Source organism: Ziziphus jujuba, chromosome 12 (assembly GCF_031755915.1).
Source record: "Ziziphus jujuba cultivar Dongzao chromosome 12, ASM3175591v1".
Classification (NCBI taxonomy): domain Eukaryota; kingdom Viridiplantae; phylum Streptophyta; class Magnoliopsida; order Rosales; family Rhamnaceae; genus Ziziphus; species Ziziphus jujuba.
Genome location: NC_083390.1, coordinates 23,385,285 through 23,412,962, shown reverse-complemented (window position 1 = coordinate 23,412,962; position 27,678 = coordinate 23,385,285). Strand labels below are relative to the sequence as shown.

The window sequence follows — 27,678 nt, the reverse complement described above, 5'->3', positions numbered from 1 at the left end:
TCCACTGTGTTTTTAATCATATTGTAGATGTATAGAAGCTAATGGTGTTTATGAATTTGATTCCATCATCAAATTCAGCCTCATGGTTTTTATCATCTTCTTCTTTTTACTAGTTGGTATCAAATGGGGATTCGAATTTTTAACCTTTGTATTTGAAAACGGTGGCTTTTGCCACAGAGTTGTCCATATGAATATATAGTCCATGAATCAACATGCATAAATGTAAATATCAATAACCAAAACACAAATATCTGGGGTTGAGAAAAATAGTTTATACTTCAAGAAGTACGAACTCCTTAAACGCATTGTTGTGGATGTCACATATGTGTTAGACATAAATAAAATTTGTGAGTTGGCAGTTTTGTATTCTAAAAGTATTAGTAATCTGCTTTAGATGATTGATCTTCCTCCCCCACCAACAACCAAAAAAAAAAAAAAAAAAAAAAAGAGAAAAAAAAGAAAAAAATAATAATAAAAATTTGCCTTGGAGTAAAACCGAGATACAACTCTTAACTCTTGTAATTAAAAACAAAACATGATAACACGTTTTGTTTTTCCTTAGTAGCGAAAAAAAAAAAAAGGAGCTGAAAATAATTTCAACTGTGTTCACCTGAAATCCCATGTGTCCAATCCAAATTTCTAATGAATTTCAATAATTTCTAGGAAAAGTGGAAATCTATTTCATACAAAAACAGTTTATTATTAATTTTTTTTTTTTAAAAGAACAGTTTGTCTATCGTATTGATATTTAATTTTATTTCTTAAGATGTTAATTTTTTTTTTCTCACATAATTATTCAACTAATAAAATTTTTAAAATTTACTTTAAAAAAATTCTATTTTTCCACACCCTGACATGGGCCAAGCCAAGCCCAAACGTTTGGAGGAACCAAACTAGAAGCTTGAAGAAAACAAAACCTACGGAAAAGTGCTTAAAACTGGGACTGTCTCTGCCGGATCTTATCTCTCTCTCTCTCTCTCTGCGCTTTTCTTTTATTTTATTTCTACTCAATAATACGGTAGTCTCGGAGCTTCGTTCATTATCCTTGTTTTCCGCCTCTCTCTGTCTCTCTCTCTCGCTATTTTTCTTTTATGGCCTGTAAGCAATCTAGGGTTTGAAGTTGCCCACTAAAACTTGGTATGCATCATTCTCTCTCTCTCTATCTCTCTTATTGCCATTGAGTAATCCAAAATGGACTAAAAGTTTCAATTCTTTCTTTTTCTTTTTTTCTTTTTTGAATGTTTTTGATATATAACTTTGGTTTTGTTATGTTTGGCTGCTGAGAAAGTAAGATGGAAAACTGAAACATTTATGACTTTGCGTTATATTTCTTCCTTGCCGGGGAGTTTTGTTTAGTTTAGTTTTTTCACCATTTAGTTTTGGATATTGGTAGCGGTTGAAACAATTCCTTTGCTATTCATGCACAGCTTAATTGCTTTTTTGACCTTTTTTTTTTTTTCCGAGTTTTAGTTAATTTGCATATCCAGAGTTAAGACTAATAATGGAAGCATAATTTTCAGGACTCTGAGAATTTGGAATAATAAGTCACAATGTATGCAAGGAGAATAAAGTGTAGAAATCAGGCTTGGGGAGGTTTCTATCTATCAAAGTATTTGACAAGGCCAGATTGCTTCTATCATGGTTCTCCTCGATCTTTGACTCATAAAGTAGTTGCAGGAAATAAACCCTTACATGGTAGTTTGATCAGAAGGCATTTATTTTATTCATTTTCGTCAAGGGGTGTTGCTACTGCATGTACCTATTTGGATGTGAAACCTAGCACATGTTTGAAGACTAGTCAGTTACGATTTTATAGTTCAGAGGGTGGCGACGGAAGAAATGCAAGTGACGATAAGCATGTACCTCTTAAAGATGGGGTTACTCTTGATAAAGGAAAGAATTGGCATGAAAAGGGTAAGGAAGATATCAGGATTGATGCGCATGCTCGACTCGGAGAACAGGATCAGAAAGAATGGCTTATTAATGAGAAGCTTTCCATTGAGACAAGAAAGAAAGAGTCACCCTTTTTGACCAGACGTGATAAGTTCAAAAATGAGTTCTTACAAAAAGTTGTTCCATGGGAGAAGATTACTGTCTCATGGGACACGTTTCCTTACTACATTAAGTAATTTAGTGCCTACTGGTGTCTCATATCATTCCTTAGTCTTGAGTTATTATGTTTTTCTGTTATTTAAGTTAACATGAATTATTCTCTCTTGCAGTGAACACTCCAAAAATCTTTTGATCGAATGTGCCGCTTCCCACTTGAAACATAAAAGGTTCGCTGCTACTTATGGTGCTCGCTTGAATTCTTCAAGTGGGCGGATTCTTCTTCAGAGTGCTCCAGGTTGTATGTCAATCCAAACTGTGTATTTCGAATTGTTTCCTTGGGAACAGTATTTAGTTTGCTTATATGAATGATGACACCATTACAGGAACTGAGCTTTACCGGGAGAGATTAGTTAAAGCACTTGCACGAGATCTACAAGTCCCTCTGCTGGTGCTTGACAGCAGCATTCTTGCTCCTTATGTAAGATTTGGACAATCTTAAGTTGTCCTCTGGTTAAGAATTTTTTCCTAGTGGATGGAACAAGTAGAATAATTTATATTTTATATTTACAAATTGGGTAGGATTTTAGTGATGATTGCCAAGAGGGTGAATCAGATGATGATAGAACAGAGTCTGGGGAGGAGACGGAGTCAGAAATTGATGAAGAAAATGATGCAAGTAATGAAGAAGAATGGACCAGCGGTAATGATGCAAGATCGGATTGTAGTGATAATGATGAAGTTGATGTGCAGGCAACTGCTGAAGCAGCCCTTAGGAAACTTGTTCCCTGCAACCTTGAAGAGTTTGAAAAGGTATGGTTTTATTTAATCCTCACCCTTTTTCTTTTTTGATTTTGCCTCTCAAGAAGAGTACTCGGTGAGTTGAGAAAGTAGTTGTATTTATTACTCAAATGGAAAAATAAACAATCATTTAAGTTCCTAGTTGTCTATTGCTTAAAATATTGGTCATGGCATAGGGTTTTAATATTTAGTTTTTCACATCTATGTGGGAGATGTATTTTATGTATCTGGTTGGTCTCATATGAACTTAGAAATTTAGACTGCTAGTTGTGAAAGATTCCTCGTTTGTAATGCTTTTTGATATGATTTATTTATAAGAGGTCAATAATCAAGAAAGAAAGTGCATGGATATGAAAAAGGCTTAGTCTTATGTGCATCACTACTTCTAAGCATTTATGCTAGTGGACATTGTAAAGTTATGAAAAGGCATATTTTCTAGCCTTCCCATTGAAAATGAGGATTTTTGACAAATAAAGAGAAAATAAGTTGGAATCAACGAGAGTATAGAGAGGAGCTTAAATGTATTGCATCTGAGCTTCTGTTTACCATGCTTTTGTTTTAACTTGAGAAAATTAATTACTTGATTTACTTCTGCTGGTCCTCTTTTGTTTATGTGATTATGTTAGGAGGTTTCTTAAGCAGTTAGCACAAAGTGTGAACTATGATACGTTTTATGATTATGTGAGTACATCTGCTACAGAGAGTCTCTGGAGAATCCGATAGTTCACCTGAGTCCTCAAATGTCAAGGCTGCTGAATCTACTGATAAATCCCCACGGCCGCTGAAGAAAGGTAAATATTTCCATGCCTGCTTTTCCCATATTACGATTTGCATATTTTGCATGTGCTTATCATTTGGTATGAATTTTTATTTTAGATATATCTGTTTGTCATTTTTTTCCTTGTTATAAACGTGTAGCCCTGAGTTTTTTGTTGGGACTTGCGCCACTTTGACTGAGCAGCTTGTTCCCGTAGTGTTTATTTTAGATGTTGCTTTTAATCTGCCTTGTGGTTTAGGTTTTATAATCAGAAAAGTTGAATAAATCATGCAAATTTAAGATTTATGATTTAAGTAAATTCTAAATAATGAGAAATTTGACTACAGGCTACTGTGCCAGATCTCTTTCTGCTACTGACATGCTTTACTTGCTGTTATGCTCCATATATATATATATATATATATATATATATAATTCTATGGTGTGAAACTTGTGGATGTACTTTACGCAAAGTGTCACGCAACATGTTGCTTTTTGTTTTTTGTTTTTTTTTTTTTTTTTGTACTCTTCACACAAAATGTTGCATGAAGTGCATCTGCACCATAGAAATACTATATATATATATGTATTTGTTCATGCAGCTCAATGTGTTAAAAAAGGACGCCAGCTGAAAAAAAACTCTTTCATACTCCTATGCTTTTTCTCAACTACTCAATTTGTTGGTCTCAACTCAAAAGAATAATTCCACCTTCATGTATTGTTTATTAAGTGAATGATTTGTAGTGTCTCTAGCTTAGCAAAAGAATATTTCCATTGATAATTTTATTGCTTTTCCATAATGTTCCAGGTGATCGGGTAAAATATATTGGGTCTTCTGTGCATATTGAAGCAGATAACAGGTAATATTCGCTTACCTTATAATTGAAATAGACATTGGATTCTAAGATGTTGCAGTCCATTAGGAAAAGAAAACTGGTTGCTTTTATAGTATGGAAAAACTTATGCATAATTATAATGCAAATCCAAGAATGTACTCCCTTATTTGGAATATTTTATCTTTCAAAAAGAAATCCTATGCCTCTAATTGATTTAGTTAGTGGGCTTGGGTACATTCATCCTCTGTATTTTGTCTGAGGGACAAATTACATAAAATACCAGTGTATGTTATATAGGTAACATTATTTAAAGATTATACTAAAAGTTTTTGTTTCAAGTACATGGATTTAAAAGGTTTGAGTTTTAAATAGGACACACCACAATAGATATCTATTCTTCCAGATATGTTAGCATTTTGTTAACTCTCCATTGCCTTCTCATGGTATGAAGCCAAAGTATTCATATTGAATACGTGGAATTTGGCTATGGAACACCTGAACTTTGAATTTGATGAAAACTTATAACCATTCAGCCTGGAAGTCTTAGCTATGGTCTGTCTTTTAAACCCTTTAGTATGATCTCGTCCCCTGGTGACTGACTTCACCCTCACCTGACATTGACATAATGCAATACAGGATCATATTGGGGAAGATATCAACATCTGAGGGTCCAACAAATGCTTATACCATTATTCGTGGCAGGTGGGTTGGTAAGTCGTCCCAATATAGAGGGAAGAAAGAAGAAAGTCTTGAATGTCCTCCTCGTACTCTTTGGATTCTCTTAAAATACTATTTCTGTTGTTGGTGCTCCTTTCCTTTCTAGGATCATTAGATTCTTCTTTCTTCCATAGTTTTTACCCAACAACTTGTAATTTGAAATTTCTTGGTTTATGGATTTATTCAATTTTTTGGATCTCATAAAGGGTGTTAGTGGTTCTTTCAGTTGACCTTTTCCTTTAAATAGCTAGTTTGATCTTTTAGGAAGTGCATATGTTTTATTATTGTTATGGGCTTTTAAACAAATCAAGCTGAAATTAATGATGTCTTTTTTCTTTTAAAAATTATTTAAAATTAGTGCAAATAGAAGTAGAGGAATGCCAATAAATAAACTAAAAAAATTATTAGAGAGAAAAAAAAAAAAAACTAAAAAGGAAGATAATAAATGTTCATTTGAACAGATAAATATTTGTACTGAAAAATAGCCCCCCCCCCCCCCCCCCCCCCCAAAAAAAAAAAAAAAAAAACAATGTATTAAATAGTTACCCTAAGTTAAAAAAAAATTTCATATTTATGACAACTTTCAATGCTATATACATGTTTAGGACTTTTTGATATGATGGCTTTGTCAAATTGATTATTCAGTAACTTTAAGACGCTTTTGCATTTGTTTCATTGTCTGAAGTTTCTTTGGTCATGCTTATCATTTGGGTGTGAAATATTTACAATATATCTCATAGGTTTATCTTTTATAAATTATTTTACTGAAGGTTTATTAGGTAATTATTTTATTGAGTATTTGATGTTTCGGTCAACTATTCTATACATCCATACCATAGAAATTTCCATTGATACCAACATCTTTATCCATAATCTGCAAAGCATTATAACCAATATATGGTTGTTAGAATGATAGGTGTTAATATCAATGTGCCACAGTCACTTGCAACTTACGTAAACTGTGTGTGATATGGGACTATAACCTAATGATGAGATTTAGTATAGGAACATCTTGGATATTCTCACTCAGATTTCCACAACAACAATGCTGAAAGACCCAGCTATTAGAATTCTAGATAGAGAAGCATGGTCTATGGATGTGTCTTGGTCCTGTTTAGTCTGTTCAACTAAAGTTATAACACTGGTTAAGTCTCACGGATTTTTACTATTTAAGGAACAATCTTCATAGTTCATACATTTTTTTTCTAACAGAATGCGAACATCATTGTAGGGCTTTGTCAAATGGCCAACGTGGGGTGGTATATGAAGTGAATGGAGATCGTGTTGCTGTTATTTTGGATATTAATGATAATAAAGAAAATGAAGTGAAAAAGGGAGAGAAAGAATCAGAGCAACCTGCACAACCACCAGTTTATTGGATACCTGGTACATTTCCTTGATTAAAGAAGTAGCATTTCGTATTTCCTTTCCATGGACATTTGGAATTTACCTTATTGGCCTTATTGGCTCTAATGAACTTCCGTTGATTATCACTCTGACCAGAAATGCTTTTTATCATTTTACACTACAAAGAATTCTGTTTTAAAGGGAATGTCAAAGCTTGTTATTGTCTCTGGTTTCTTATGTTGCATCTTTGAAACTTCTTTGTATGAACAGAGGAAATGCATTTACTTTCTCTTAAAAAATGTCTTTTAAACTGTAATTTTGTAGGGAAATAATATCCTTTAGTTTGTAAGGTTATATCTGGTTTGTTTTCTGTTCCATTTTGATGTGTCTGGATTTGTTAAAATAAGGAATGAAAATTTTAATTTATTATCAGAGCCTCAAGCGTGGTTATTGTTTATCTTAATTGTTTAAAATAAGGAATGAAAAGTTTCCTTCACATGCAGTTAAGGACATTGAGCTTGATCATGATGCCCAGACTGAAGATTGTTATATTGCAATGGAAGCTTTGTGTGAGGTATAATCCTTCAATGATTTCAAATTCCTGTAAAAAGTCCTTCATCACATATTTATACCAATGGGTCTAAGAGAACAAGATTTTTCATAAATATCTTCTTAATAAAATAGCAAAAGACTATTGCACTCACTCTTACATGTAGGCTTGTCCGATAACAAGAAAGACAGTACGCTTTTTACATGGGCAGCTCAACAAATGATTTAAAATAGCTTTTAGGAGGATTCAAATGCAAAAGTGGATAAACAATTAGGCTCTTATATCATGTTAAGTTACCATTGTTCCAATTAAGCTTGGCTATATAAGAGGTGGGCCTGACTTTGTGTATCAATTTAAGAGAATAGAGAGTGGTAACAGGAATACTCATTTTTTGGCAGTCTGGCTTCTAGATGCTTTACATATGCATTTACTTTACTTGCAGGTATTACATGCCTTGCAACCTCTTATTGTATATTTTCCAGACTCTTCTCAATGGTTGTCTAGGGCAGTTCCCAAGTCAAATCGGAAGGAGTTTGTCTGTAAGGTGGAAGAAATTTTTAACCAGTTGTCTGGTCCTGTTGTTCTGATTTGTGGTCAAAACAAAGTTGAATCTGGGTCGAAGGAGAAAGAGAAATTTGTAAGCTTCTAAAATTTGATGTCTATTTTGAAAGTCTATAGACATAGTTTCGAATTTTTATTGAATGCATTTAATTTTCTTTTTCTTATATTTAAAGTCCTTGGCTGACTTTTTTACTTCCAAATATTTTTGGCAGACAATGATACTTCCAAACTTTGGTCGTCTTGCCAAACTGGTAACAATTTCTATTCTTAATGCATAATGCAGTTTTAGATATGCTATTTTTTGGCTATCGTTTCATGTTTATCATTAACTGATTTTGTTTTAGTTTAACTTTGCGCAGCCTCTATCTTTGAGGCGTCTTACTGAGGGTCTGAAGGCAACAAAGAGATCAGATGATAACCAAATATATAAGCTCTTTACTAATGTTTTGAGTATATATCCTCCTAAGGTAAAGGTTTTGCTATCGCTTAAATCCTCTGTAAAGATTCTTTCTAACATGTCATGCTAGTTTTTCCATAGTTTTTTATTATTTGTAGTCTCCTTTCCTTGGGTGGTTCCCAACTTCTAAACTACTAGATGCTCTGTAGAATTGTTAGTCAAACTGTGGGTCCAGCCTTCTTGAGGAGTGGTTGCAAGCTCATTATTATTTGATTTGAACCCTTTGTTTGTGCACTTGTGATGAGCCTCATTGTAGGCTTACTGGAATAGGTTTCCTACTGGGTAAGAGAATTGTTCTGGTGATGTTCAGACAGGATTACTGATTTATTTTGTAAATTTTTTTGTCAAGTGAAAGTTAAACCTTCTTAAAACTCATTAAGGTGGTGTTGGCGTAAAAGTAATTGGGTTGTCTACAATTGATATGGGTGGGCTTTTAGGCTTGAAGCATATTGTTTATGTATTTAGCATGAGGGTAATCTTTGTAATTTAGGAGTTAATTTTGTGAGTAGCAGACCTTTAGAATCTTCTGATCCTCCTGCCAAAAAGAAAAAGAAGGAAAAAAAAAAAAAATTTCTGTTTAAATCTGCATCTTGTTTAACCCTATTCAATATGATTGTATTCTATACATTTGGAATAATTGATTAGTTGGAATTTAACCTTTCCTACAAAAGTTTTTTCAAAGAAGTGGGAATACAATATAGTTCTTAAATCATTGTTTCTTTGAGTACTGGCTCTAGATTGTGAGAACTAATATAGTTTTGTATTTATGTTTTAGTGATTTGAGGAGGGAATATCTTTGATCTGAAAATGATGTTTTAGATGAAGTCAGTTTTAGCCTAGATAAATAATTGGTTTTTCATTTTTCAGAGTAAAGTTTTACTTATATTTACTTTTCCTATTTTCAAACTCTCTTTTTCAGAGTAAAGTTTTACTTATATTTACTTTCCTATTTTCAAACTCTCTTTTTCAACCTACATTTGAACATCCTGAGTTTTGCAGGAAGAGGATCTCCTTCAAACTTTCAATAAGCAGGTTGAGGAAGACAGGAAAATTATCATATCAAGGAGCAATCTAAATGAATTACATAAGGTATGTCTTAGCTTCCAATGCTAAGGAGAAATAAGCTGCAAGGGGGAATATCATGTGTTAATATACTGGAGTCTTAATTGGTTTAATGTTAAAGGTATATCTATCACTTATAGTAAAAAAAGGGGTTCTATGTGCCAATATATCTCTTTCAATTGTCGTAATTATTGCTACTTTTCTCTATTGCAGGTTCTTGAAGAACATGAACTGTCATGCATGGACTTACTGCATGTAGACACTGATGGTGTGCTCTTAACAAAACAGAGTAAGGACTTGGAGGGAACACAGATTTAATGATTAAACTTTATACAAATTTCAATTAGGCAGTATTTTAACCTCTTAAGAAAAATTGTTATATCGTTGTAACAAAATCTGGTTGTATGGTAGGCTTTCATGATCTTGACATCTAGGATTCTAACCTTGCAGTTAGATTACAGTTGCCTAAGTTATTATGTTATTGAAGAACCATTTATATGAGCAATCATCAACTAATTTTATGTTGTTCTGTTGTGTTGATGTTCTTCTTGTTTTATTTTTGTTTTTGCAGAAGCTGAGAAAGTTGTTGGCTGGGCTAAAAATCATTACTTGTCAACCTGCCTGCTTCCCTCTATAAAAGGAGATAGACTATATATTCCTCGTGAAAGGTGCGTTTTATGTTTATGTTAGGGAAAGATTATATGTTCCTTGTGAAAAGTACGCGTTTTATGTTTTTTATGTCGTATAGTAATGTTTCATATCATTTTGACGTTGACTAGACTAGTTTTTTGTGTAAAGCCTTGAGATTGCAATTTTGAGGTTGAAGGAGCAAGAAGCTATATCTCGTAAGCCCTCACAGAATTTGAAGGCATGTTTCTTAACTAGTCTACAATTTGATATAGAAATATGTGTACTTCTGCATCTTGGTTCACATTTTAACATATAAAATCGTTGACAGAACCTTGCCAAGGACGAATATGAGACCAACTTTATTTCAGCAGTCGTGCCTCCTGGTGAAATTGGTGTCAAGTTTGATGACATAGGTGCTCTTGAGGATGTGAAAAATGCATTAAATGAACTTGTCATTCTTCCAATGAGGAGGCCCGAGCTTTTTTCTCGTGGAAATTTGTTGCGGGTATCAACTTTATCCTTTAATGGCTTTCAGTTGATATAAGATAGATTTTTATTGTTTTATGGTTATTGATAGATTTTAATTGTTTTATGGTTATTTTTTCCTTTTTATTTTTTATTTTTTATTTTTTATTTTTTTTAAATAATAAATTTGGGGCTGTAATTATGTGCATCTTTGATCAGCCTTGCAAAGGAATACTACTTTTTGGGCCTCCTGGAACTGGGAAGACCCTTCTTGCCAAGGCACTTGCTACAGAAGCTGGGGCAAACTTTATCAGCATAACTGGTTCAGCACTTACATCGAAGGTATTCATTTTCGTGGTCAAGAAATCTGTGCTTCTTGTGTCCTTGTGAAAAACCCGTTCCACTTTATTATTCCATATTCCAGTTCTTCCATGTGCTGCATGACTTAATTTTGTGTTGGATGCTATTTTATCACAGAATGTTTTAGCAAAAACAAAAAGCCTGTTGCCTAAATTGGATGCTTGTTTGTCTCATAATGTCATGTATATACATGCGTACATATATACTTGACAACATAAGTTTTATTGAAAAGAATTCAAGTGATGAAAGGGTACTTGAAGTCTTTATATTATTCTGACAGGCTAAACTAATTAAACTATGCAACATGTCAAGAATCATGGTCAGTCAAATAACACCTTTCCAATTCCTAAAATAGAGATTCTAGAATTCCCTTCAGAATCATCTTAAACTGAATCCCATAACAAAGAGAAATGCATTATTTTCTTCAAAGAAGAACTTATGATCTTGAGAATTAATATAGTTCCTTTCACTCCAACTGGTTGATATAGATGGGGAATCAACATCAGACGCCAAGAATGGGTTGTGAACTAATTAGCTTATTGGCTTCCTAGCCAGCTTAGTTTACATTACATGTTATTTTAGTGCACTTGGTGCATGTGGAAATGGATTTTGATGATTAAAAACTTTTATCCTTGCTAAGTTTGTTCTTTCTTGTCATGTTATATAGAGTATTTTAATGTGTTTGGTACCTTTAAATTATTCTCTCTCAAGGAGGCCAAGGAGGCCAGATTTTGGTTTCTTGATAACGTATATATTTTAATTTCAAATTGAAATTTGTCACATGACCATTGGATTATGGCAGTTAGTTTTTCAAAAAGTCAGAAGCAGTACCATGTTGACCAAACTGGATACTGGTTTTATTCTATACAATTAACAATATATTTTTTAGCTTCATTAATCTGTCGATAAGTTGTTTTACTAAGATTGGAGAATGTATTTATGTCTTTGCAATGCTATTAATACAGTGGTTCGGCGATGCTGAAAAGCTTACTAAAGCTCTCTTCTCCTTTGCCAGCAAGCTTGCTCCAGTCATTATATTTGTTGATGAGGTGAGTAATTTTCTTTGGGAGAAATAATTTTGTTTTATGATAAAGCAGCTCGCCTGTTATGTATTGATCCCTTTTTCATTCTATGTTTTGGAAACTATGAAATTGGTTACCTTATTTCTGTATGTTAAATAGTAAAGATGGTCATCCTGCTATATTACTTATTAATGTTCTGATTTAATGTTTGATCCTTTTTCTAGATCCTGTCCATTGCCTTATTACTTGAACCAAAACTAAGTTTAAACTTGCCAATTTATTTGTAATGGCAATGACAAGGAACATTTTTTGCTTTTAATTTTTCATTTTACTTTATTTAGTTTTATTGTTTTCTTCCTTTCATTTTATTTTATTCATTTGTAGTGTTTTCTTCCTACTTTGGTTTCCACTGCTCAAAGTTGGCTTTTTATATCATAGGTTGACAGTTTGCTTGGTGCTCGTGGTGGTTCTTTTGAGCATGAAGCAACTAGAAGAATGAGAAATGAGTTTATGGCAGCTTGGGATGGATTGAGGTCAAAAGATAGCCAACGAATCCTTATCCTTGGTGCTACAAATCGACCCTTTGACCTTGATGATGCTGTTATTCGTCGCTTACCGAGAAGGTCTGATTTCTTTTTAGACTCTAGACTTCCTAGTATATATATTTTTTGTTGTTTCAACATTTGTGGGTAGCGCAATCTGGGTTCTAAACATGAGCTAGACCTATTTCATCTGCTAAGAGATGTAATGTAGCATGGACCTTGGTGTTAGGGGACAGAACATGGAATCAATAAACCACAGGAAATATGATAAATTATTATATCTTTGAATTGGTGTAGGATATATGTAGACTTACCAGATGCCGAAAATCGTATGAAGATTTTGAGAATATTTCTTGCACAAGAGAATTTAGGGCCTGGTTTTGAGTTTGACAAACTTGCTCATGCAACTGAGGGGTACTCTGGCAGTGACTTGAAGGTATGTTGCTAATATTGTACGTTTGAAGCGTGAGTTATTTATATCTCATTCAGAAATATTTATGTTTTTGTGTTGCAGAACTTATGTATTGCTGCTGCTTATAGACCTGTACAAGAACTTTTAGAGGAAGAAAGGAAGGTAAATGCCTATGCACTTCTTAGGCTTTTTTAATATGTTCTTGAAGTCCATGCAAAATTTGCTCCCTAAAAGTTCCCTGACAAGCGATGTTCTATTTGACTGTCTTTTCTTTTTGTTACTTTATCATGTTCACTTTATAGCAACTATAAATATATTAAGGTTAGTAGAGGATTAGTTTGACTCCAACCACCTACAAAGTTTGTCAACCCATGCCCGCTTCCCCTGATTCCACTTTTTGACATTGGATAAAACTGGACTAACTAATTAATATTCAATCTGGTTTTTTGTATTTCCATAGGCATGAAAATTTGCCTAAAATGGGTTTACTTTTTGTTTTTTGTTTGGAAGGGTGGAGGGAATCATGATAGTTCTTTCTTTGGTTTTATGAATAACTTTTCAAAAGTTATCTGAAGATGATGGGATTGCTTAAGAGAGCAAAAGTGTAAAATTGTAACGCTCAACGTTTTTAGCTATTGGTGCCTTGTCAGTAAAGCCACTCCCCTACCTCCCAAAACAAATGACATGTCTTCTACCACATGGAATTTCTATATCTTGGCTTTGGTTTAAGAAGCTGCTTTTTTGTGGATGTTTACTCGAATCTTGTTTATCACATAGTATTATTGTGTCATTATCTACTTTTCACTGCTTATATTTTTTATTTCTTATTATAATCTGGCTACTTTGTTTTACAGGGAAGCAAAAATGATGCGTCTCCAGGCTTGAGGCCACTCAATCTGGATGATTTTATTAAGTCAAAATCCAAGGTGGGGAATTCTCTCTATTATTCTTCAATCATGTTTATTTTTATTTCCTGACTCTACTTTTTACGTTTTTTTGTTTTTCCATTATTTATTTATTTATTATTTTGTTGTGGAAAACGAGAGAGTGTAATTACTGAAATATCTAAATTTCATTTTTTATCTTTTATTTTCGTGTGTTAGGTTGGGCCGTCGGTTGCCTATGATGCCACAAGTATGAATGAATTAAGGAAATGGAATGAACAATACGGAGAAGGTGGAAGCAGGCAAAAATCACCATTCGGCTTTTGAAACTGATCTTAACATGTTATATATTAATTTATTCTTCAGGGAATAAAAAAAAAAAAAAAAGTTCCCAAGTTAGGGTTCTATAATAGAATATTGTATAAGAGGGGGAAAAAAAAAAAAAAAACTCTAATTTTCATCCTTTTTGATCGGATGAGAAAGCCCTAGCAATGTAATCTATGGTATTCATTTTTGTTTTGTTTTTCATTTCCACCGTCGTTCTTGTATATTAGTAGTTTAGCATTTAAATGGTCTGTTTAAATTTTGTTGTAGTAGTTATTAATCTTGAAAGGCCTCAAAGTTCCATCAATTAATAGAAAAGATAAAACTATTTTTCTTTTTTCTTTATTTATTTATATATATATATATATTTTTTTTTTTTCCCTTTTTCCTGTTCAAGTGAAGAGTAGATTGCATGCGTATACATTGTATCCGGTAGCACCAATGTCTGTTAAAGTGGGTAGCTTTCCTTGATAGTTTGTCTTTTGGTTTAATTTGAACAAAAGTGATTTTAATGAGGACGGCAGAGTTATTTTGATATGTTACATAAACACGCAGAAGGATGGAGATCTTTTTTATTTTTGGGTGGGGGCAGGTAATAGAAGTGATTTTCAATTAAGAGAACGTACCAGACAACGTACAAGAGGATTTTACTTTTGTAAGGGCGTAGCTTTTGGAAGCTGTAATCGTGGCGTTAATGTTTATTTAAGTGTCCAATGATGAATGGTCTCTGTTTCCACGTCATTCATACATCCTATCTTGTGTATATAGGATTTTTGGCAGCGGAGAGCCAAATTAACCTTTGGAGTTTTCCAATGATTGATTTTATTGCTTTCAAAAAAGCAAAAAAGAAAATTAATTGTATTCAATCCTCTCAAATTGCTGAACGTCATCTACTTCGGCAACTTAATCACATACTTATTGCTAATGGTTTAAACCTTCAATAGCATTTATTTTTGTACTGCTTTGCAAGCTCTTGGAGTGGCGTGATGGTTACTATAAAGGAGATATTAATGCAATGGAGTTAAATAAGAAGGTGTAGAACTCAACACTGACCAAACCGGGTTTGGAGAGGAGTGAGCAATTCAGGAAACTTTATGAGTCGATCTCAGCTTGCCAATCCAGCCCCCTTCATAAATTTCGTGGTTAGGTTATTTATTTATTGTTTTGTTTTTGTTTTTTTCCTCAAAATAATGAAACATGGTCAGGTGAGGTTAATGGAGTGATAATCTTTCTATACGAACAGGTCATTTAATTGTAAATGGTTTTTGTTTATTTTTAATTACATCAATGAGGTCATTTTCTTAATCGTCAGGAAATGTATAATTCTAACAGTAATTCGTGTAATTAGCTGGCCTCAATTTGTAGGATCCCAAGACTAATTCAACAAATGGAAAAAAGTTACAAAGTACATGAAAAATGGTTAAATGTCAATGAGCATTAATAGAAAAGATGCTTATATGGGAATTGGATTTCATGCATGCATATCGAACACAAATACAAAATAAGAGAGAGCTTCGGATCATTAGTTTACTCGGTTTAGTTGCTTTTTTCTGCTTTATTCTTTACGTGTGTGATCCTCTTATGCAACACCTATGGAAACCATGCAAAATTGTCCTCTCCTTTTACTTCGGCTCTTGGCCTGATGCTTTCCTGCTTGTACTGTCTGTGTGAGAGAAAGAGAAAAAGAAAGAGATCAAAGAGAGAAAAAAGAGCAAGCACAGGAAAGAAACCACCTACTTTTTGTGTCTATTGGGGTAACATAACCATAGATATAACCCCATAATTATAGGATACCATAACTATAATCATAGATATAGCCCTATAATTATAGGGGGTAACATAACCATCGATATAACCCCATAATTATAGGATACCATAACTATAATCATAGATATAGCCCTATAATTTTAGGATACCATAACCATAGATATATATTATAGGTTAGATATATAATTTTTTTTATTTAAAAAGTTTTCTGAAAAAATTTATTTTTGTTAAAATTAATGGGCATAAAATTTTACGATAAAATGATTCAAAAAGAATATAAATATTATATATATATATATTCATATTTTAAAAAATATAGCATATTAATTAATAAGACTTATTATTATTATTTTTGAAACCCATATCACAATAAATTATGGTTGAATATGATTAAGGCAACCTATATAATAATACATATATAAAATTAATTAATAAAAATATATTTATATGTTATTTTATGAAAAGTAAGAAAATAGATATTTTATTTAAATTTAATTAGGTGAAGACTAAAACTAATAACTTTTTGAGAAATTTTCTTTTATTAAAAGAAATATAAGAAGAAAAAACCCTCATCTTCTCTATAGCTGTGTGATTTATAATTTTGTTTAAATGCTTCTACAAGTTTTCCCAATGTGCTTCTTTGTTTTTATTTTACCATAATTCAGGATCTATTTTTCCAATATTATCTATTAATTTTTGTATTTGTGTTATTTTATTTTGTTTCTTGTTGTACTAAAATGTATCTTAAAAAACAACTATCAGGATATGAAAAATGAAAAAACCCAAAAAGGAAAAATTGAAGATTTTATGCTATCTCAAAAATGTGTTCTTGATTAGATTCATTGTTAAGGATATACAAAGTCTAAACTATGTAGCTGAAAATTTAATGGAAGAATTTATAAATTCTCTTTTATTGTAGGTTATAGATTTCTATCTTTTTTAATTTTATTTTTTGGACGTACATTTAGTTTACTTTAAAGCATTTTGAGTATCGCCATACAGCACAAAGCTTGGAAGAATTCGGAGTCTATCTATTTTGAATGTTTACTTAATAAATATTGAATTTTTAATGATTTTATGTAAATCTTAGTTAATTAATAATGTATATCTCGTATTTCCTTCTAAAACATAAATATTATAATAATGATATATCTATATAATTTTTTCTAAATAAAATATTATATTATTTATAAGTATTATTTCGCTGAGTCGCTATCTAATAAATCCTTTAAAAGTATATGTATCCTTTTACAATGCCTAAAAAAGTTTTAGACAAAAAAAAAAAAACCATTTAACAGAGTTTTTTTTAAAAAAATAAAAAAATTAATGTCTATTTTTCTAAAATTAATAAAGAAAATAATTAACAATTCACAAAATTATTGGAGATACTGTTATCTTGATTTTAATTGATTGAACTTCTAACCGTTTAACCCCCAACTAAATAAATTGCCCCCACCTCTTTTAAAGCATCGTTCTAATTTGTGAATAAATGCTAGTTACTTTCTTATATGTCCTCTTTTTCAATACTTCTTTTTTTTTTCTCTCTCTTTTATATCTATTATTGGAGAAATTACTCCAATCTTTCCTATATTTTCTCAATATTACAAGAACATCAATTGGATGTAAAATATTTGAAAATATTATTATTATTATTATTAGTTTTTAGCTTTTCAATATGCACAGAATAATATCTATATATATATATATATCTATATTTTTTTTCCTTTAAAATAATAATCATTTGAGGATATTTAGAGACATAAAAATAGCATATTCTTATTGATATCGTCGATTTCGTAAGTATCATACCAAATCCCATTAATTGAACCGTTTTTTGGAGAAATAAGAAACATCTAAGTCATACAAGTAAAAAGATCTATTCATTGATAAGAAAAAGAAAAAATGTAAACAGTGATTGGATTGATGATAAAACAGACTCCTAGGTCTCGAACAATGATTCGATTGATGATAAAAAAAGAGAATTCTTGGTTCAGTTTTCCACCTAATATTAGGCCTAGTAACGTGTCGTGTTGTGTCGTGTTCGTATAGAATTAAGTTAATCCAAATTAGACCTGTTAAGTTTTCGTGTGAAAATAGATAAACTTGAACCCATTCAGTAAATTATTGTGTCACCCAATCTGTTAACTCATTAATGATAAATACAAATTTGAAGATTTGAATTTCACTTAGTTTTGAAATAATAAAATAATAATTTTTAAAAAAAATTACAAAAATTCTTGTTTATTTTTAGATTTTTTAAAAATTAAACTTAAAAAAATTAAATTAATACATGTTTAACAATAAATTAAATAATTTTAATATTATAAAACTTATGTAATTATCAAAATATCATTTTTTAATGGGTCTAATGGGTTTATCATGTTTCACCTGTTTAAAACCCGCTAATTTATTGGGCCTTATTAGGTGACACTGATATGAATCCGACATGATATCGTCAACCCAAATCCGTAAATTACCGTGTGGGTTCGTATCGTGTTATCGTATAGTGTGAGATTTTGCCAAACCTACCTAATATGAATATTGGAATGTAAAAATTTTGCCACTAAACTATCTCTACACGTAGATTGTCTATAGATTAAGTAAGTTTATTTTTGAACTTTATTATATATCCAAAACCACTATATCTAAGTAAAAACCAATAAAGAGTATCAATTACTAGATGCCATAATTAAATAAGCTAGTTGGATAACCAATAAAGAGTATCAATTACTAGATGCCGTAGTAAAATAAGATAGTTGGATCACTACTCATGCAAAGTTCCCTATGGCCATATATATATAGTGAGAGGGACACACACACAAACATACATACATATCCAAACTCTTAAATATATAAACACCTTCATAGCCTGAAGTCATCCATAAATTCCTTGTCTCTGTTTATCCAAAATTTGCCGGTTAATTAATTTGGTGAAAGCAAGTCTGAATTGTAAAAACGAAGAAAAATGGAAAAAACAGAGCCAAGTTTTCAACATGAACGGTGGTCTCTCAAGGGTATGACTGCCCTAGTCACTGGTGGAACAAGTGGTATTGGGTTAGTAATTACTAATTATATTATAAAGTATAGCATAATTTTTTTTTTCTTTCTTCATTCCATTTTTCTCTACCTGCATGTTAACAAGTATTGTATTTGAATCTTGTTGTTCAGATATGCGATTGTAGAAGAGCTAGCAGGACTTGGGGCAACCATACATACATGTTCTTTGAGCCAAAAGGAAATCGATGAGAGGCTACCAGAATGGGAGAGTAAAGGCTATCAAGTCACTGCCTCACTTTGTGACCTTACTTTTGCCACCCAAAGGGAGCAACTCATAAACACTGTCTCTTCTATTTTTCATGGCAAGCTCAATATCCTTGTAAGTTTCATTTATTTATTCTTTTTTTTTTTTTGAGGGTGAATAAAAAGGATAAATGTTAACAAAACTCAGAATCTGCGTTTTCCGGGAGTCGAACCCGGGTCTATTGCTTGGAAGGCAATTATCCTAACCGTTGGACTACAAACGCTTGATGGGCCAAGCTTTGGTTCTTAAATAGTTGGACAATAAAATTTATCATATATCGAATTTTCCCAGTAAAGAGTTTTATTTTCCTCAATTGGGCAAAATAAAAAAAAAGTGTTTGGTAAGGAATTAATAAACAATTTGTGCTGCCTCAGGTAAACAATGTTGCAAAAGTTACGCTTAAAGATGCAAAAGATCACACACTTGAAGATTTCTCATCAATAATGACACTCAATGTTGAATCTCCTTACCACCTATGCCAACTTGCTCACCCTCTCTTGAAAGCTTCAGGATCTGCAAGTATTGTTTTTGTTTCCTCCATTTCTGGTCTCATTGCTTTGCCCAAAGTTAGTATTTATGCAGCATCCAAAGGCAAGTACTAGTACTTCTTTCATATTTATTATTTAGTAAAAAAAAATAAAAAGAAAAAAAAAATTCTGGCACCTCTTGATTCAAACCCATTAAAAAAAAAAAAAAAAAACATCTTTGTATACATTTTTATATAATTCTATGTTTTGTGTATATATATAGGAGCAATCAATCAACTTACGAGAAATTTGGCATGCGAATGGGCAAAAGACTCTATTCGAACAAATGCAGTAGCACCATGGGCTGTTAATAATGGGATCTTAAAACCTGTAGACGGTGTCAAAACCCTAATCCTTAATATTTTTCGGTTTTTAAAATTTTTATCACAATCTCACATTTTGAAATTGGTTGACTCTATCCGTCGTTATTTTCCACTTATAATGAGAAATCCTATCAGCCGCCTCGCCGAGGCTAACGAAGTTTCTTCGCTGGTGGCATTCCTTTGCCTTCCTGCTGCTTCTTACGTTAATGGACAAGTTATTAGTGTTGATGGAGGATTCACTGTCAGCGGTTTCTAAATTATAGTATAAATTTGTCAGTACCATATTAGAAATATATGTTGAATTAGATTATATTGGATTGTAGTTAAATAAATATTGTACTGATTTTTATTTTGGAGTGTAATAAGGTACAATCCATATGTTTGATTTTATATATATATATATTGTACTGATTTTTGTTTTGGGGTGTAATAAGGTACAATCCATATGTTTGATTTTACATATATATATATATATATATATAGACTTACAGTATTCCCAAATAAAAAAAAAAAAGGTCTAGAAACATAAAAATTAATTAGAATTATAGTTAATCGACCCTAGTGATAGTTTCTAGGAGATTAAAACTATATGTCTATGTATTAATGGATAGGAAAGAAGTAGAGATGGTTGTTGGTTTTAAACTAGACAACCTAATATATATGTGGCTTCAGAATGGAGGATGTAACTTCATTTGGGTTTATGTGTCAGCTTATTTATTCATGATAATTTTATTAATTATATGTTTGAAGTGTCGATGTGGCAGGAACAAATTGTGCTTATGAACGATATTTACATTGGAATTCTAACTTAGATTATGTTTTGCAATATGATGTTACTATATTGTTTTACGTGTTTAACTTGATTTTCCACTTTTATCGATAACGTTGACATATCTAACTGTATATATAATATAATATAATATATGACATCATACATAGACAGTTTGACTCTCACCATATTCTATATGCGTTTGGCAATTATTTAATTAAAATTGATTCATAGTTAACTATCCATATCTTATGATTTTCATGTTTTGATCTCATCACATAAACTTCTCTAGAAGTTTGATACAAACTTGAATCTAAATGAGAAACAATGAATTTACATACTAGCTTTACATCTTTATATATATATATATATATATATTTGAATGGCTTTACATATAATCGAATTTTAGTGGCCGTTCAGCTAAATGGCACTTCGGATATTTTTACTGACGAAAGTTATAACAGAGTTTAATAATTGATATATTGATATATCTGGATGCTTTAAGATGGCCCATATAATTATAAGGTGCGGAGTGGCTACCAATTTATCTTGAAAAAATATGTGTAATAAACTGTAAAATTGACCTAACATTATCCATCCGTTAACAATGTGTGGTTGAAAAACCATGCACACGCTAAGTGTCTCTATGCCGTGAATATATATATATAAACACGTTCAACTCCTTTCAACCCCCAAAAAAAAAAAAAAAAAAAAAAAAAAAAAGGAACAAACATTTCAATGTTGTAGCTAGTGATAGAGCTTTCCTTTATGTATTTTGTTTGTATTTCTCGGCAGATCGTCTAACACGTTGAATTTCGCTGGAGATTTGGTTGCTCACATACAATGCGTATAGTACAAGAGGTGGGAAATGACCACCAACTTATATATACAAAAATAAGATACTACTATAGTGGGCTATCTATTCCTCTCCACACATAGAGAAGAGTTAAACAAGGACAAATTTATTTACCACAAAAAAAAAAAAACAAGGACAAATTTATCTATTCATGAGTCGCCCATCACTCATGCATTTAAGAAAAAAAAAAAATCTATAACATATATACATATATATATATATATATATATATATATATATATCATAAAGTTAACAGATTTCCTTATTCATATATATATATATATATATATTACCTAACAACCAAACGTTACATAAAAAAAGGGCTTTTCAAAAAGAGAAAAAAAAAAAAAAAAAAGAAGGGCAATTACAAAAGTTCTTTTTATTTTTTTTCGTGCTTCAAATTGCTTCTCCACTTGCACGTTTCTTTTGTCCCTTTCTTTTCTTTTCTTTTTCCTTTGCTATTTCCTATATAGAACCTAACACAGTATAAGAATAACGAATACAACAAAGGCTATTATATGGTAAGAGATGCATCCGAACAGAATTCCTAACAATCACTCTTCAGTTATTTCTCTGTTTGCTATTATAAAGAACTTGTCCATATATATGTACCCTTACCGTACCAAGAAAACAGACATATTCAACAACCCATTATTTATTTGTAATAGATGTATAATTTTTTTTTCTGGTGTTTTTTTTTGTCTAATTATGGGCTGCATTATTAGTATGTGGACAATATTGGGCAAAAGAGAAAATGTGTTGAAATTTATCCTATATTTTTGCCTGACTCATTCTGATTTTACTTTTATATTGCCCACCATCATATTAGCTTTGTATAGAGCTCATTAAATTAGAACTTAAATATATTTTATATTATATGCCGTACGTGATGATCAGCAAATTATTGGCAATTTAGCAAATGCAAGAAAGAGGGTATAGGAGGAAGGCACACAATGGAAAATTCAACTTCATCTTTGTTAAAATACATGGTCTACTTTAATTAGTAGTAAATTATCCAGTAAAAGACACAAAAGTTGGGTGGACAATTAGAAAGGATTACAACGACATAAAGTGACGATGGCCATCATGTTTGATAAGAAACACAGGGTATGCTGAAATTGGGTCGCGGAGGTTGATTTTTTTTAATTAATTAATTATTATTTTTTTGGGGTACTTGGACGACTTGTCATATTAATAGGTTTTTTTATTAATCAATTTCTTGTAAGATAAGTTTTTATTTTATTTCCACTAAATAATTAATATTGTTGGATTGTCAAGTCAGTAGATTAGAAAATTTGGCTCTCACGATATTCCTTAATCATTCTCTCTCTCTCTCTCTCTCTCTCTCTCTTTGGGCCTACTTGATTGATTAATGACCACACAATACACACATACAAGCTTAAACAATAGAGGATGTGAAGGACATTTACCCCAAAAAAAAAGAAAAAAGAAAAAGAAAAAAATAGAGGATGTGAAGCTCATGTGTAGCGGAATTTCGTATACTTTTGTCGATGAAGATTACAAATTAATTAACGACTAATAAAAATTTAAAACTAAAACATGTATAAAATTATACATTATAAACAAATTTGTGCATATATATGTCTTGTATAGAATTGAAAAAAATACTATTCTAACCCTAAAAACAGTGAAAACGATGATAATTAGTATTTTACTTTTTTTTCTTTTTCTTTTTTCATGGTATTGAGTATAGAAAAATACACTGTTGTAAGGACTCAACAACCACAACAACAACAATAATAATAAAGCTTGACCCTAAAAATTCTTTTAAGTCAAAATCCGAAAGGAAATTAGCAAAAAGATATTTTTTTTCTCCTTTTTAATCTGTAGTTAAATATATGGGGGGGAAAAAAATAAAAGGACCATCAGAGAGATTGAGGACAAAGGAGATGGAGTTTTTCATATGTTGAGCATTTGCACGACTAAAAGTGTCAGGAATAAGCTTTGTTAACATTTTTTGAAGGTGGGAAAAATGGTCCACAAAACCTTTTAATTTCTTTAAACCATGTGACCACTTTTCATCGTATTATAATACGGATCTCTGGTTTTTATGGTAATTTCTTGTCTGTTCTTTGTACCATTCTCTTTCTCAATTTGTTTCTCTGTCACTGAATTTCCGTCAATTAGTAGGTTGTTTTAGTCTAATAACAAAGCTAGTTTTCCTCAAACAGTAATTCTAAATTATATTCCTTTGCCCATAAAATACACTAAAAAAGATTTATATATTTTGAAATTATATATTTTTTTGGGAGTGCACGGGCCTTGAAGGCTGGAAATAAGATGCTTAATTATTTTTTGTTGTTTTTTTAAGGTATCTTCATTCGTAATAATGTTACAGATGCTAAAAAAAAACTTATTAAATTTATTTAAATTGATATATTTATATAATTTAAATATAAAAAAATAAATTTGTAAATTAATAAATGAATTAAAAAAAATAAACCAATTAAATACAACCACGTTATCTACTATATTATTTGGTAAATAAATTTATTGAACATTTTGATAAAACTAGTATTATTGTCTCATTTAATACATTGTTTCGAGTAATATAGGCTTTAAGATAGGAAAGAAAATAATCCCATAAAATATAAAGTGCTGGATTTGTTCTTGTATTTTTTATTAGTGCTTTTTTTTTTGTTTTTTTTTTTTTGTTTTAACAAATAACAACAAGGGGGAGGGGGTAAGTTGTTGAAATTTAATAATCTTTGCTATAAACAATAAAAGGGACACACCAATTGCTAACGAATTTGGAAACAGCTTTATGTATATAACATTACGTTTGAACGGGTCAAAGTACAAGTTATATAGTTTGCCCAGGCATACATGAGGATTGAATGTTAGGTGACTATCTCTTAAAAACGTTAACGAAGTTTTGTAAGATTAATATATTTAAAATAAAATTATTATCAACCATGCCCTAAAAAACAAAAATTAAAATTTTAAGTAAAGGATAAATAAGGTTGGTCCAATGATTTGTCCTTTATATATCCACAACCTTGACGACGTCGGTTTGAATCACTTTCTACTTTGCCCTTAATATTACAATCGTATTGTAACCTGATTCAAATAAATAAAAAATAAACAATTTTGGTAAGATTCAGATTAATTAATAATTTAACAATTAAAAAAGAATTATTTCGATTTTTGCTTTCATTAGCAAAGAGATAATACATACTTTTTTTCAGCCAAAAAGATGTGATAGTACCTACCACTACTAGAATCGCGTTGATAAATGATGCAATAAATGCGTCGCACAAAATAAATAACGATGTATCGCACGGTGTCGCCTAACGTCCTGTCGCTAAATCTATAGGACAACAAGCGACGCAGTATGAGAGTTGCCTATCTTTGAGTTTTTAGCGACGCATATTGACTTTAAGCGACGCATTAATAGAGTCACCTATTTACCGACTCATTAATAGAGTTGACTATTTAGTTATGCATTAGTAAAGTCGCCTATTTAGCGATGCATTAATAAAGTGACTATTTCGCGACGCATTAATAGAGTCGTCTATTTAGAGACGCATTAATAAAGTTGACTATTTAGCGACGCATTAGTAGAATCGCCTATTTAGTGACGCATTAATAGAGTTGACTATTTAGCGACGCATTAGTAGAATCGCCTATTTAGTGACGCATTAATAGAGTTGACTATTTAGCGACGCATTAGTAGAATCGCCTATTTAGTGACGCATTAATAGAGTCGCCTATTTAACGACGCATCGACACTTTTAGCGATTCATTATTTGTTAATGCGTCACCCCTTCTTTTTTTTTTTTAATTTTTTTAAATTTTGTGAAAAGTGATTAAAATAGTAAAAATATAAAAATAATTAAAATACAAAAAAACAAAAACTAGCTTCATCCAAAATAAATAGAATACAAAAATTTTAAATATATATTTTGTCATGACAAATTAATTATCAAATAAATTAAATATCATCTCATTGACATATTTTTACATAATTTGTAAGCTATTGTATTTTTCATAACAAATTTAATATTAATTAAACTTCCATGAATGCATATTCATTGAGATGAAAGTTGACATCCTCTTGTTGACGATATTACATCCTCATACTGCATATGGAAACATTAAAAAAGTTATTAGAACTTATGCAAAATAAATAAAATATTAATCATTATTAAATTTGTAATTTAGTAAATGAAAATTTAAAGAATATTACCATTGTTCTTAAGATTTGACGAGGCACATTTCTCCCCTCACAGTCATTACAAATATAGTCACTCTCACATTCATCGATCCTCATTATCATTTTCATCTATACTTGGCAATTATGTGACAAATGGATTGTGAGACATCTTTGTATCTCCAAGAACATCTTCTTCAACAAAAGTACAATATTATGGTAAAGTTAAAACAATAGACCATCTTGAATCAAGTTGATCTTCAACATAAAATACTTGTTAAACTTAGCAAAATAATGTCAAGCAATATCACAAACATAATTTCTACAAAAGCAAGATTAATAAAACCCAATGAACCTAAGCTGCAGTTAAAATAAAAAATAAAAGAAAAACAACCCACCTCATGTCAAGAAAAAAGAAACTCACCTAAACGAAGGAGACAAAGAAAGAAAAAAACCAAAAAATCACGAGGGCGACACAGAGAAATCCAGCTTCTCGGCCGACGACAACGTAGGCAAATGAAAAATGAAACCTGAAATATCTCACTCTTCAAGTCTCTCTTAGATTGCTTCCAAATCTAATATCGATTCGGTACTGTACTTGATGTAGTTTTAAAAAAGAAAAAATGGATTCAAAGGAGTGCGTAAAAATTTTAAAATGCGCCAAAAATTTTCAAAGAATGGCAAGAACGTGCCTTTTCTCCCAATTGCATTTTTTTTCTTTGATTAATTTTTTATTTTTCAACTACAAATAAAAACTGAAAATATTGCTTAAAAATGCAAAGCAAAATATCAAAGATTGCTGTTTATTTTTCTGTTTTTCAAGTAAACCTTTATTCTTTATAAAATTTGTATGTATTTCAAAATTTTTGTTTTTTTTTAATTGAGAGAACAAGCGACGTATTCTGTTCAAGAAGGGTCGCTTGTTCTTGAATTTTGGGATTAAGCGACGTATTATGGTCGAAAAGCATCGCCTGTTTCATTTTTTGATATTTTCTTTATAATCTTTAAATAATTTTTTAATTGTTCATCTACAAATATATTCATGTAGCAATCCAATGAACATAAATTCCATTGATCTAAAAATAGAAAATAGTTTTGTCAATGCTCTTCTCAGTTATACATATATGTGTATAGACGAGACACAAAATATCTCAAGACATAATTTGAGATAGGGTACTGAATATAGAATTCTAATTTAACAAGCATTTATTGACCAATTTATCTAGATAAGTATGTTAAATGAGCTTAACTTTCATGTGTTTGTGGTCATTGATAATTTACTTGTTTTTAAAAATTGAAAGTCTATTAAATTGCTTTTTTTTTAAAAAAATAAAAAATAATTGAAGGAACAGGCGACGCAATTCCATTAAAACACGTCGCCTATTCCATTTTCCATTTTTAATCTTTAATTAGTTTTGTTGATTGGTCATCTACAAATAAATAAAAAAAAGCATATTTGCAAAACTAAAAAATTACTAAAAATAACTTTCAAATTGAAAAAAAAAGTTAAAAATTGGTTGGGTGAAACGGCGACGCAGTTGTTTACAAATGTGTCGCCTTTTAGTCTATTTAGCGACTCTTTGTTAAAAGACTACGTCGCCTAAAACTATACTAGCTAGTTCTTATTATAGTATTACAACCAAGTGATTTGGCTTGGTGGTGTGGTAATTTCTTGAGAGTATAGGAGGTCCTAGGTTCAGTTCATGTTATGACCCTATTTTGATTTTTTTTTTTAAAATGTTTAAACAAAAAAATTGAAAAAAGAAAGAAAAGGGCGACGCATTTATCACAGAATGCGTCGCCTGTTCATCTATTTGGCAATGCATTGTTAAAATAATACATCGCCTAACACTATATTAGTTAGTTTTGTTGTATTAGTACATACAAGTCATTTGATCTGGTGGAGTGGTGATTTCTTGATAGTGTAGGAGGTCCTAGGTTCAGTTCATGTTATGACCCTATTTTGATTTTTTTTTAAAAAATGTTTAAACAAAAAAATTGAAAAAAAAAGGCGATGCATTTATCGTAGAATGCGTCGCCTGTTCATCTATTTGGCGATGCATTGTTTAAATAATGCGTCGCCTAACACTATATAACCAGTTTTTGCTGTATCGATACATATAAGTCATTTGGCCTGGTGGTGTGGTGATTTCTTGAGAGTGCAGGAGGTCCTGGGTTCAATTCT

General features: G+C 31.2%; 2 protein-coding genes and 1 non-coding gene across 6 annotated transcripts; 2 read left to right on the top strand and 1 right to left on the bottom strand.

Annotated features, from left to right (window-relative positions):
- The first annotated feature begins 927 nt into the window (after positions 1-927).
- On the top strand, positions 928-14,113 carry LOC107429632 (uncharacterized). 4 transcript variants are annotated; one of them, XM_016040349.4, is made up of 25 exons: positions 928-1,137; positions 1,521-2,125; positions 2,223-2,347; positions 2,436-2,530; positions 2,632-2,862; positions 3,551-3,641; positions 4,416-4,467; positions 5,080-5,145; positions 6,392-6,546; positions 7,011-7,081; positions 7,500-7,694; positions 7,831-7,869; positions 7,978-8,085; positions 9,075-9,164; positions 9,351-9,426; positions 9,709-9,805; positions 9,936-10,005; positions 10,096-10,272; positions 10,452-10,574; positions 11,558-11,641; positions 12,053-12,237; positions 12,454-12,592; positions 12,671-12,730; positions 13,423-13,494; positions 13,672-14,113. In XM_016040349.4, the coding sequence occupies exons 2-25, from the start codon at positions 1,551-1,553 to the stop codon at positions 13,777-13,779; spliced, it is 3,084 nt and encodes a 1,027-aa protein (XP_015895835.2). In that variant the 5' UTR covers positions 928-1,137; positions 1,521-1,550; the 3' UTR covers positions 13,780-14,113. The 4 variants fall into 4 exon arrangements, with proteins under 4 accessions (XP_015895835.2, XP_015895834.3, XP_015895836.3 ...); XM_016040348.4 differs by having other exon boundaries at positions 7,963-8,085; XM_016040350.4 differs by lacking the exon at positions 5,080-5,145 and having other exon boundaries at positions 7,963-8,085.
- A 4,241-nt stretch (positions 14,114-18,354) lies between these two features.
- Positions 18,355-20,114, top strand: LOC107429601 (tropinone reductase homolog At2g29290). Its single transcript, XM_016040314.4, has 4 exons — positions 18,355-18,597; positions 18,712-18,919; positions 19,219-19,435; positions 19,595-20,114. The coding sequence occupies exons 1-4, from the start codon at positions 18,509-18,511 to the stop codon at positions 19,948-19,950; spliced, it is 870 nt and encodes a 289-aa protein (XP_015895800.1). The 5' UTR covers positions 18,355-18,508; the 3' UTR covers positions 19,951-20,114.
- TRNAG-UCC (transfer RNA glycine (anticodon UCC)) lies at positions 18,996-19,067 on the bottom strand. Its single transcript has one exon. It is a non-coding gene; the product is annotated as a tRNA-Gly (tRNA).
- Positions 20,115-27,678: the final 7,564 nt, after the last annotated feature.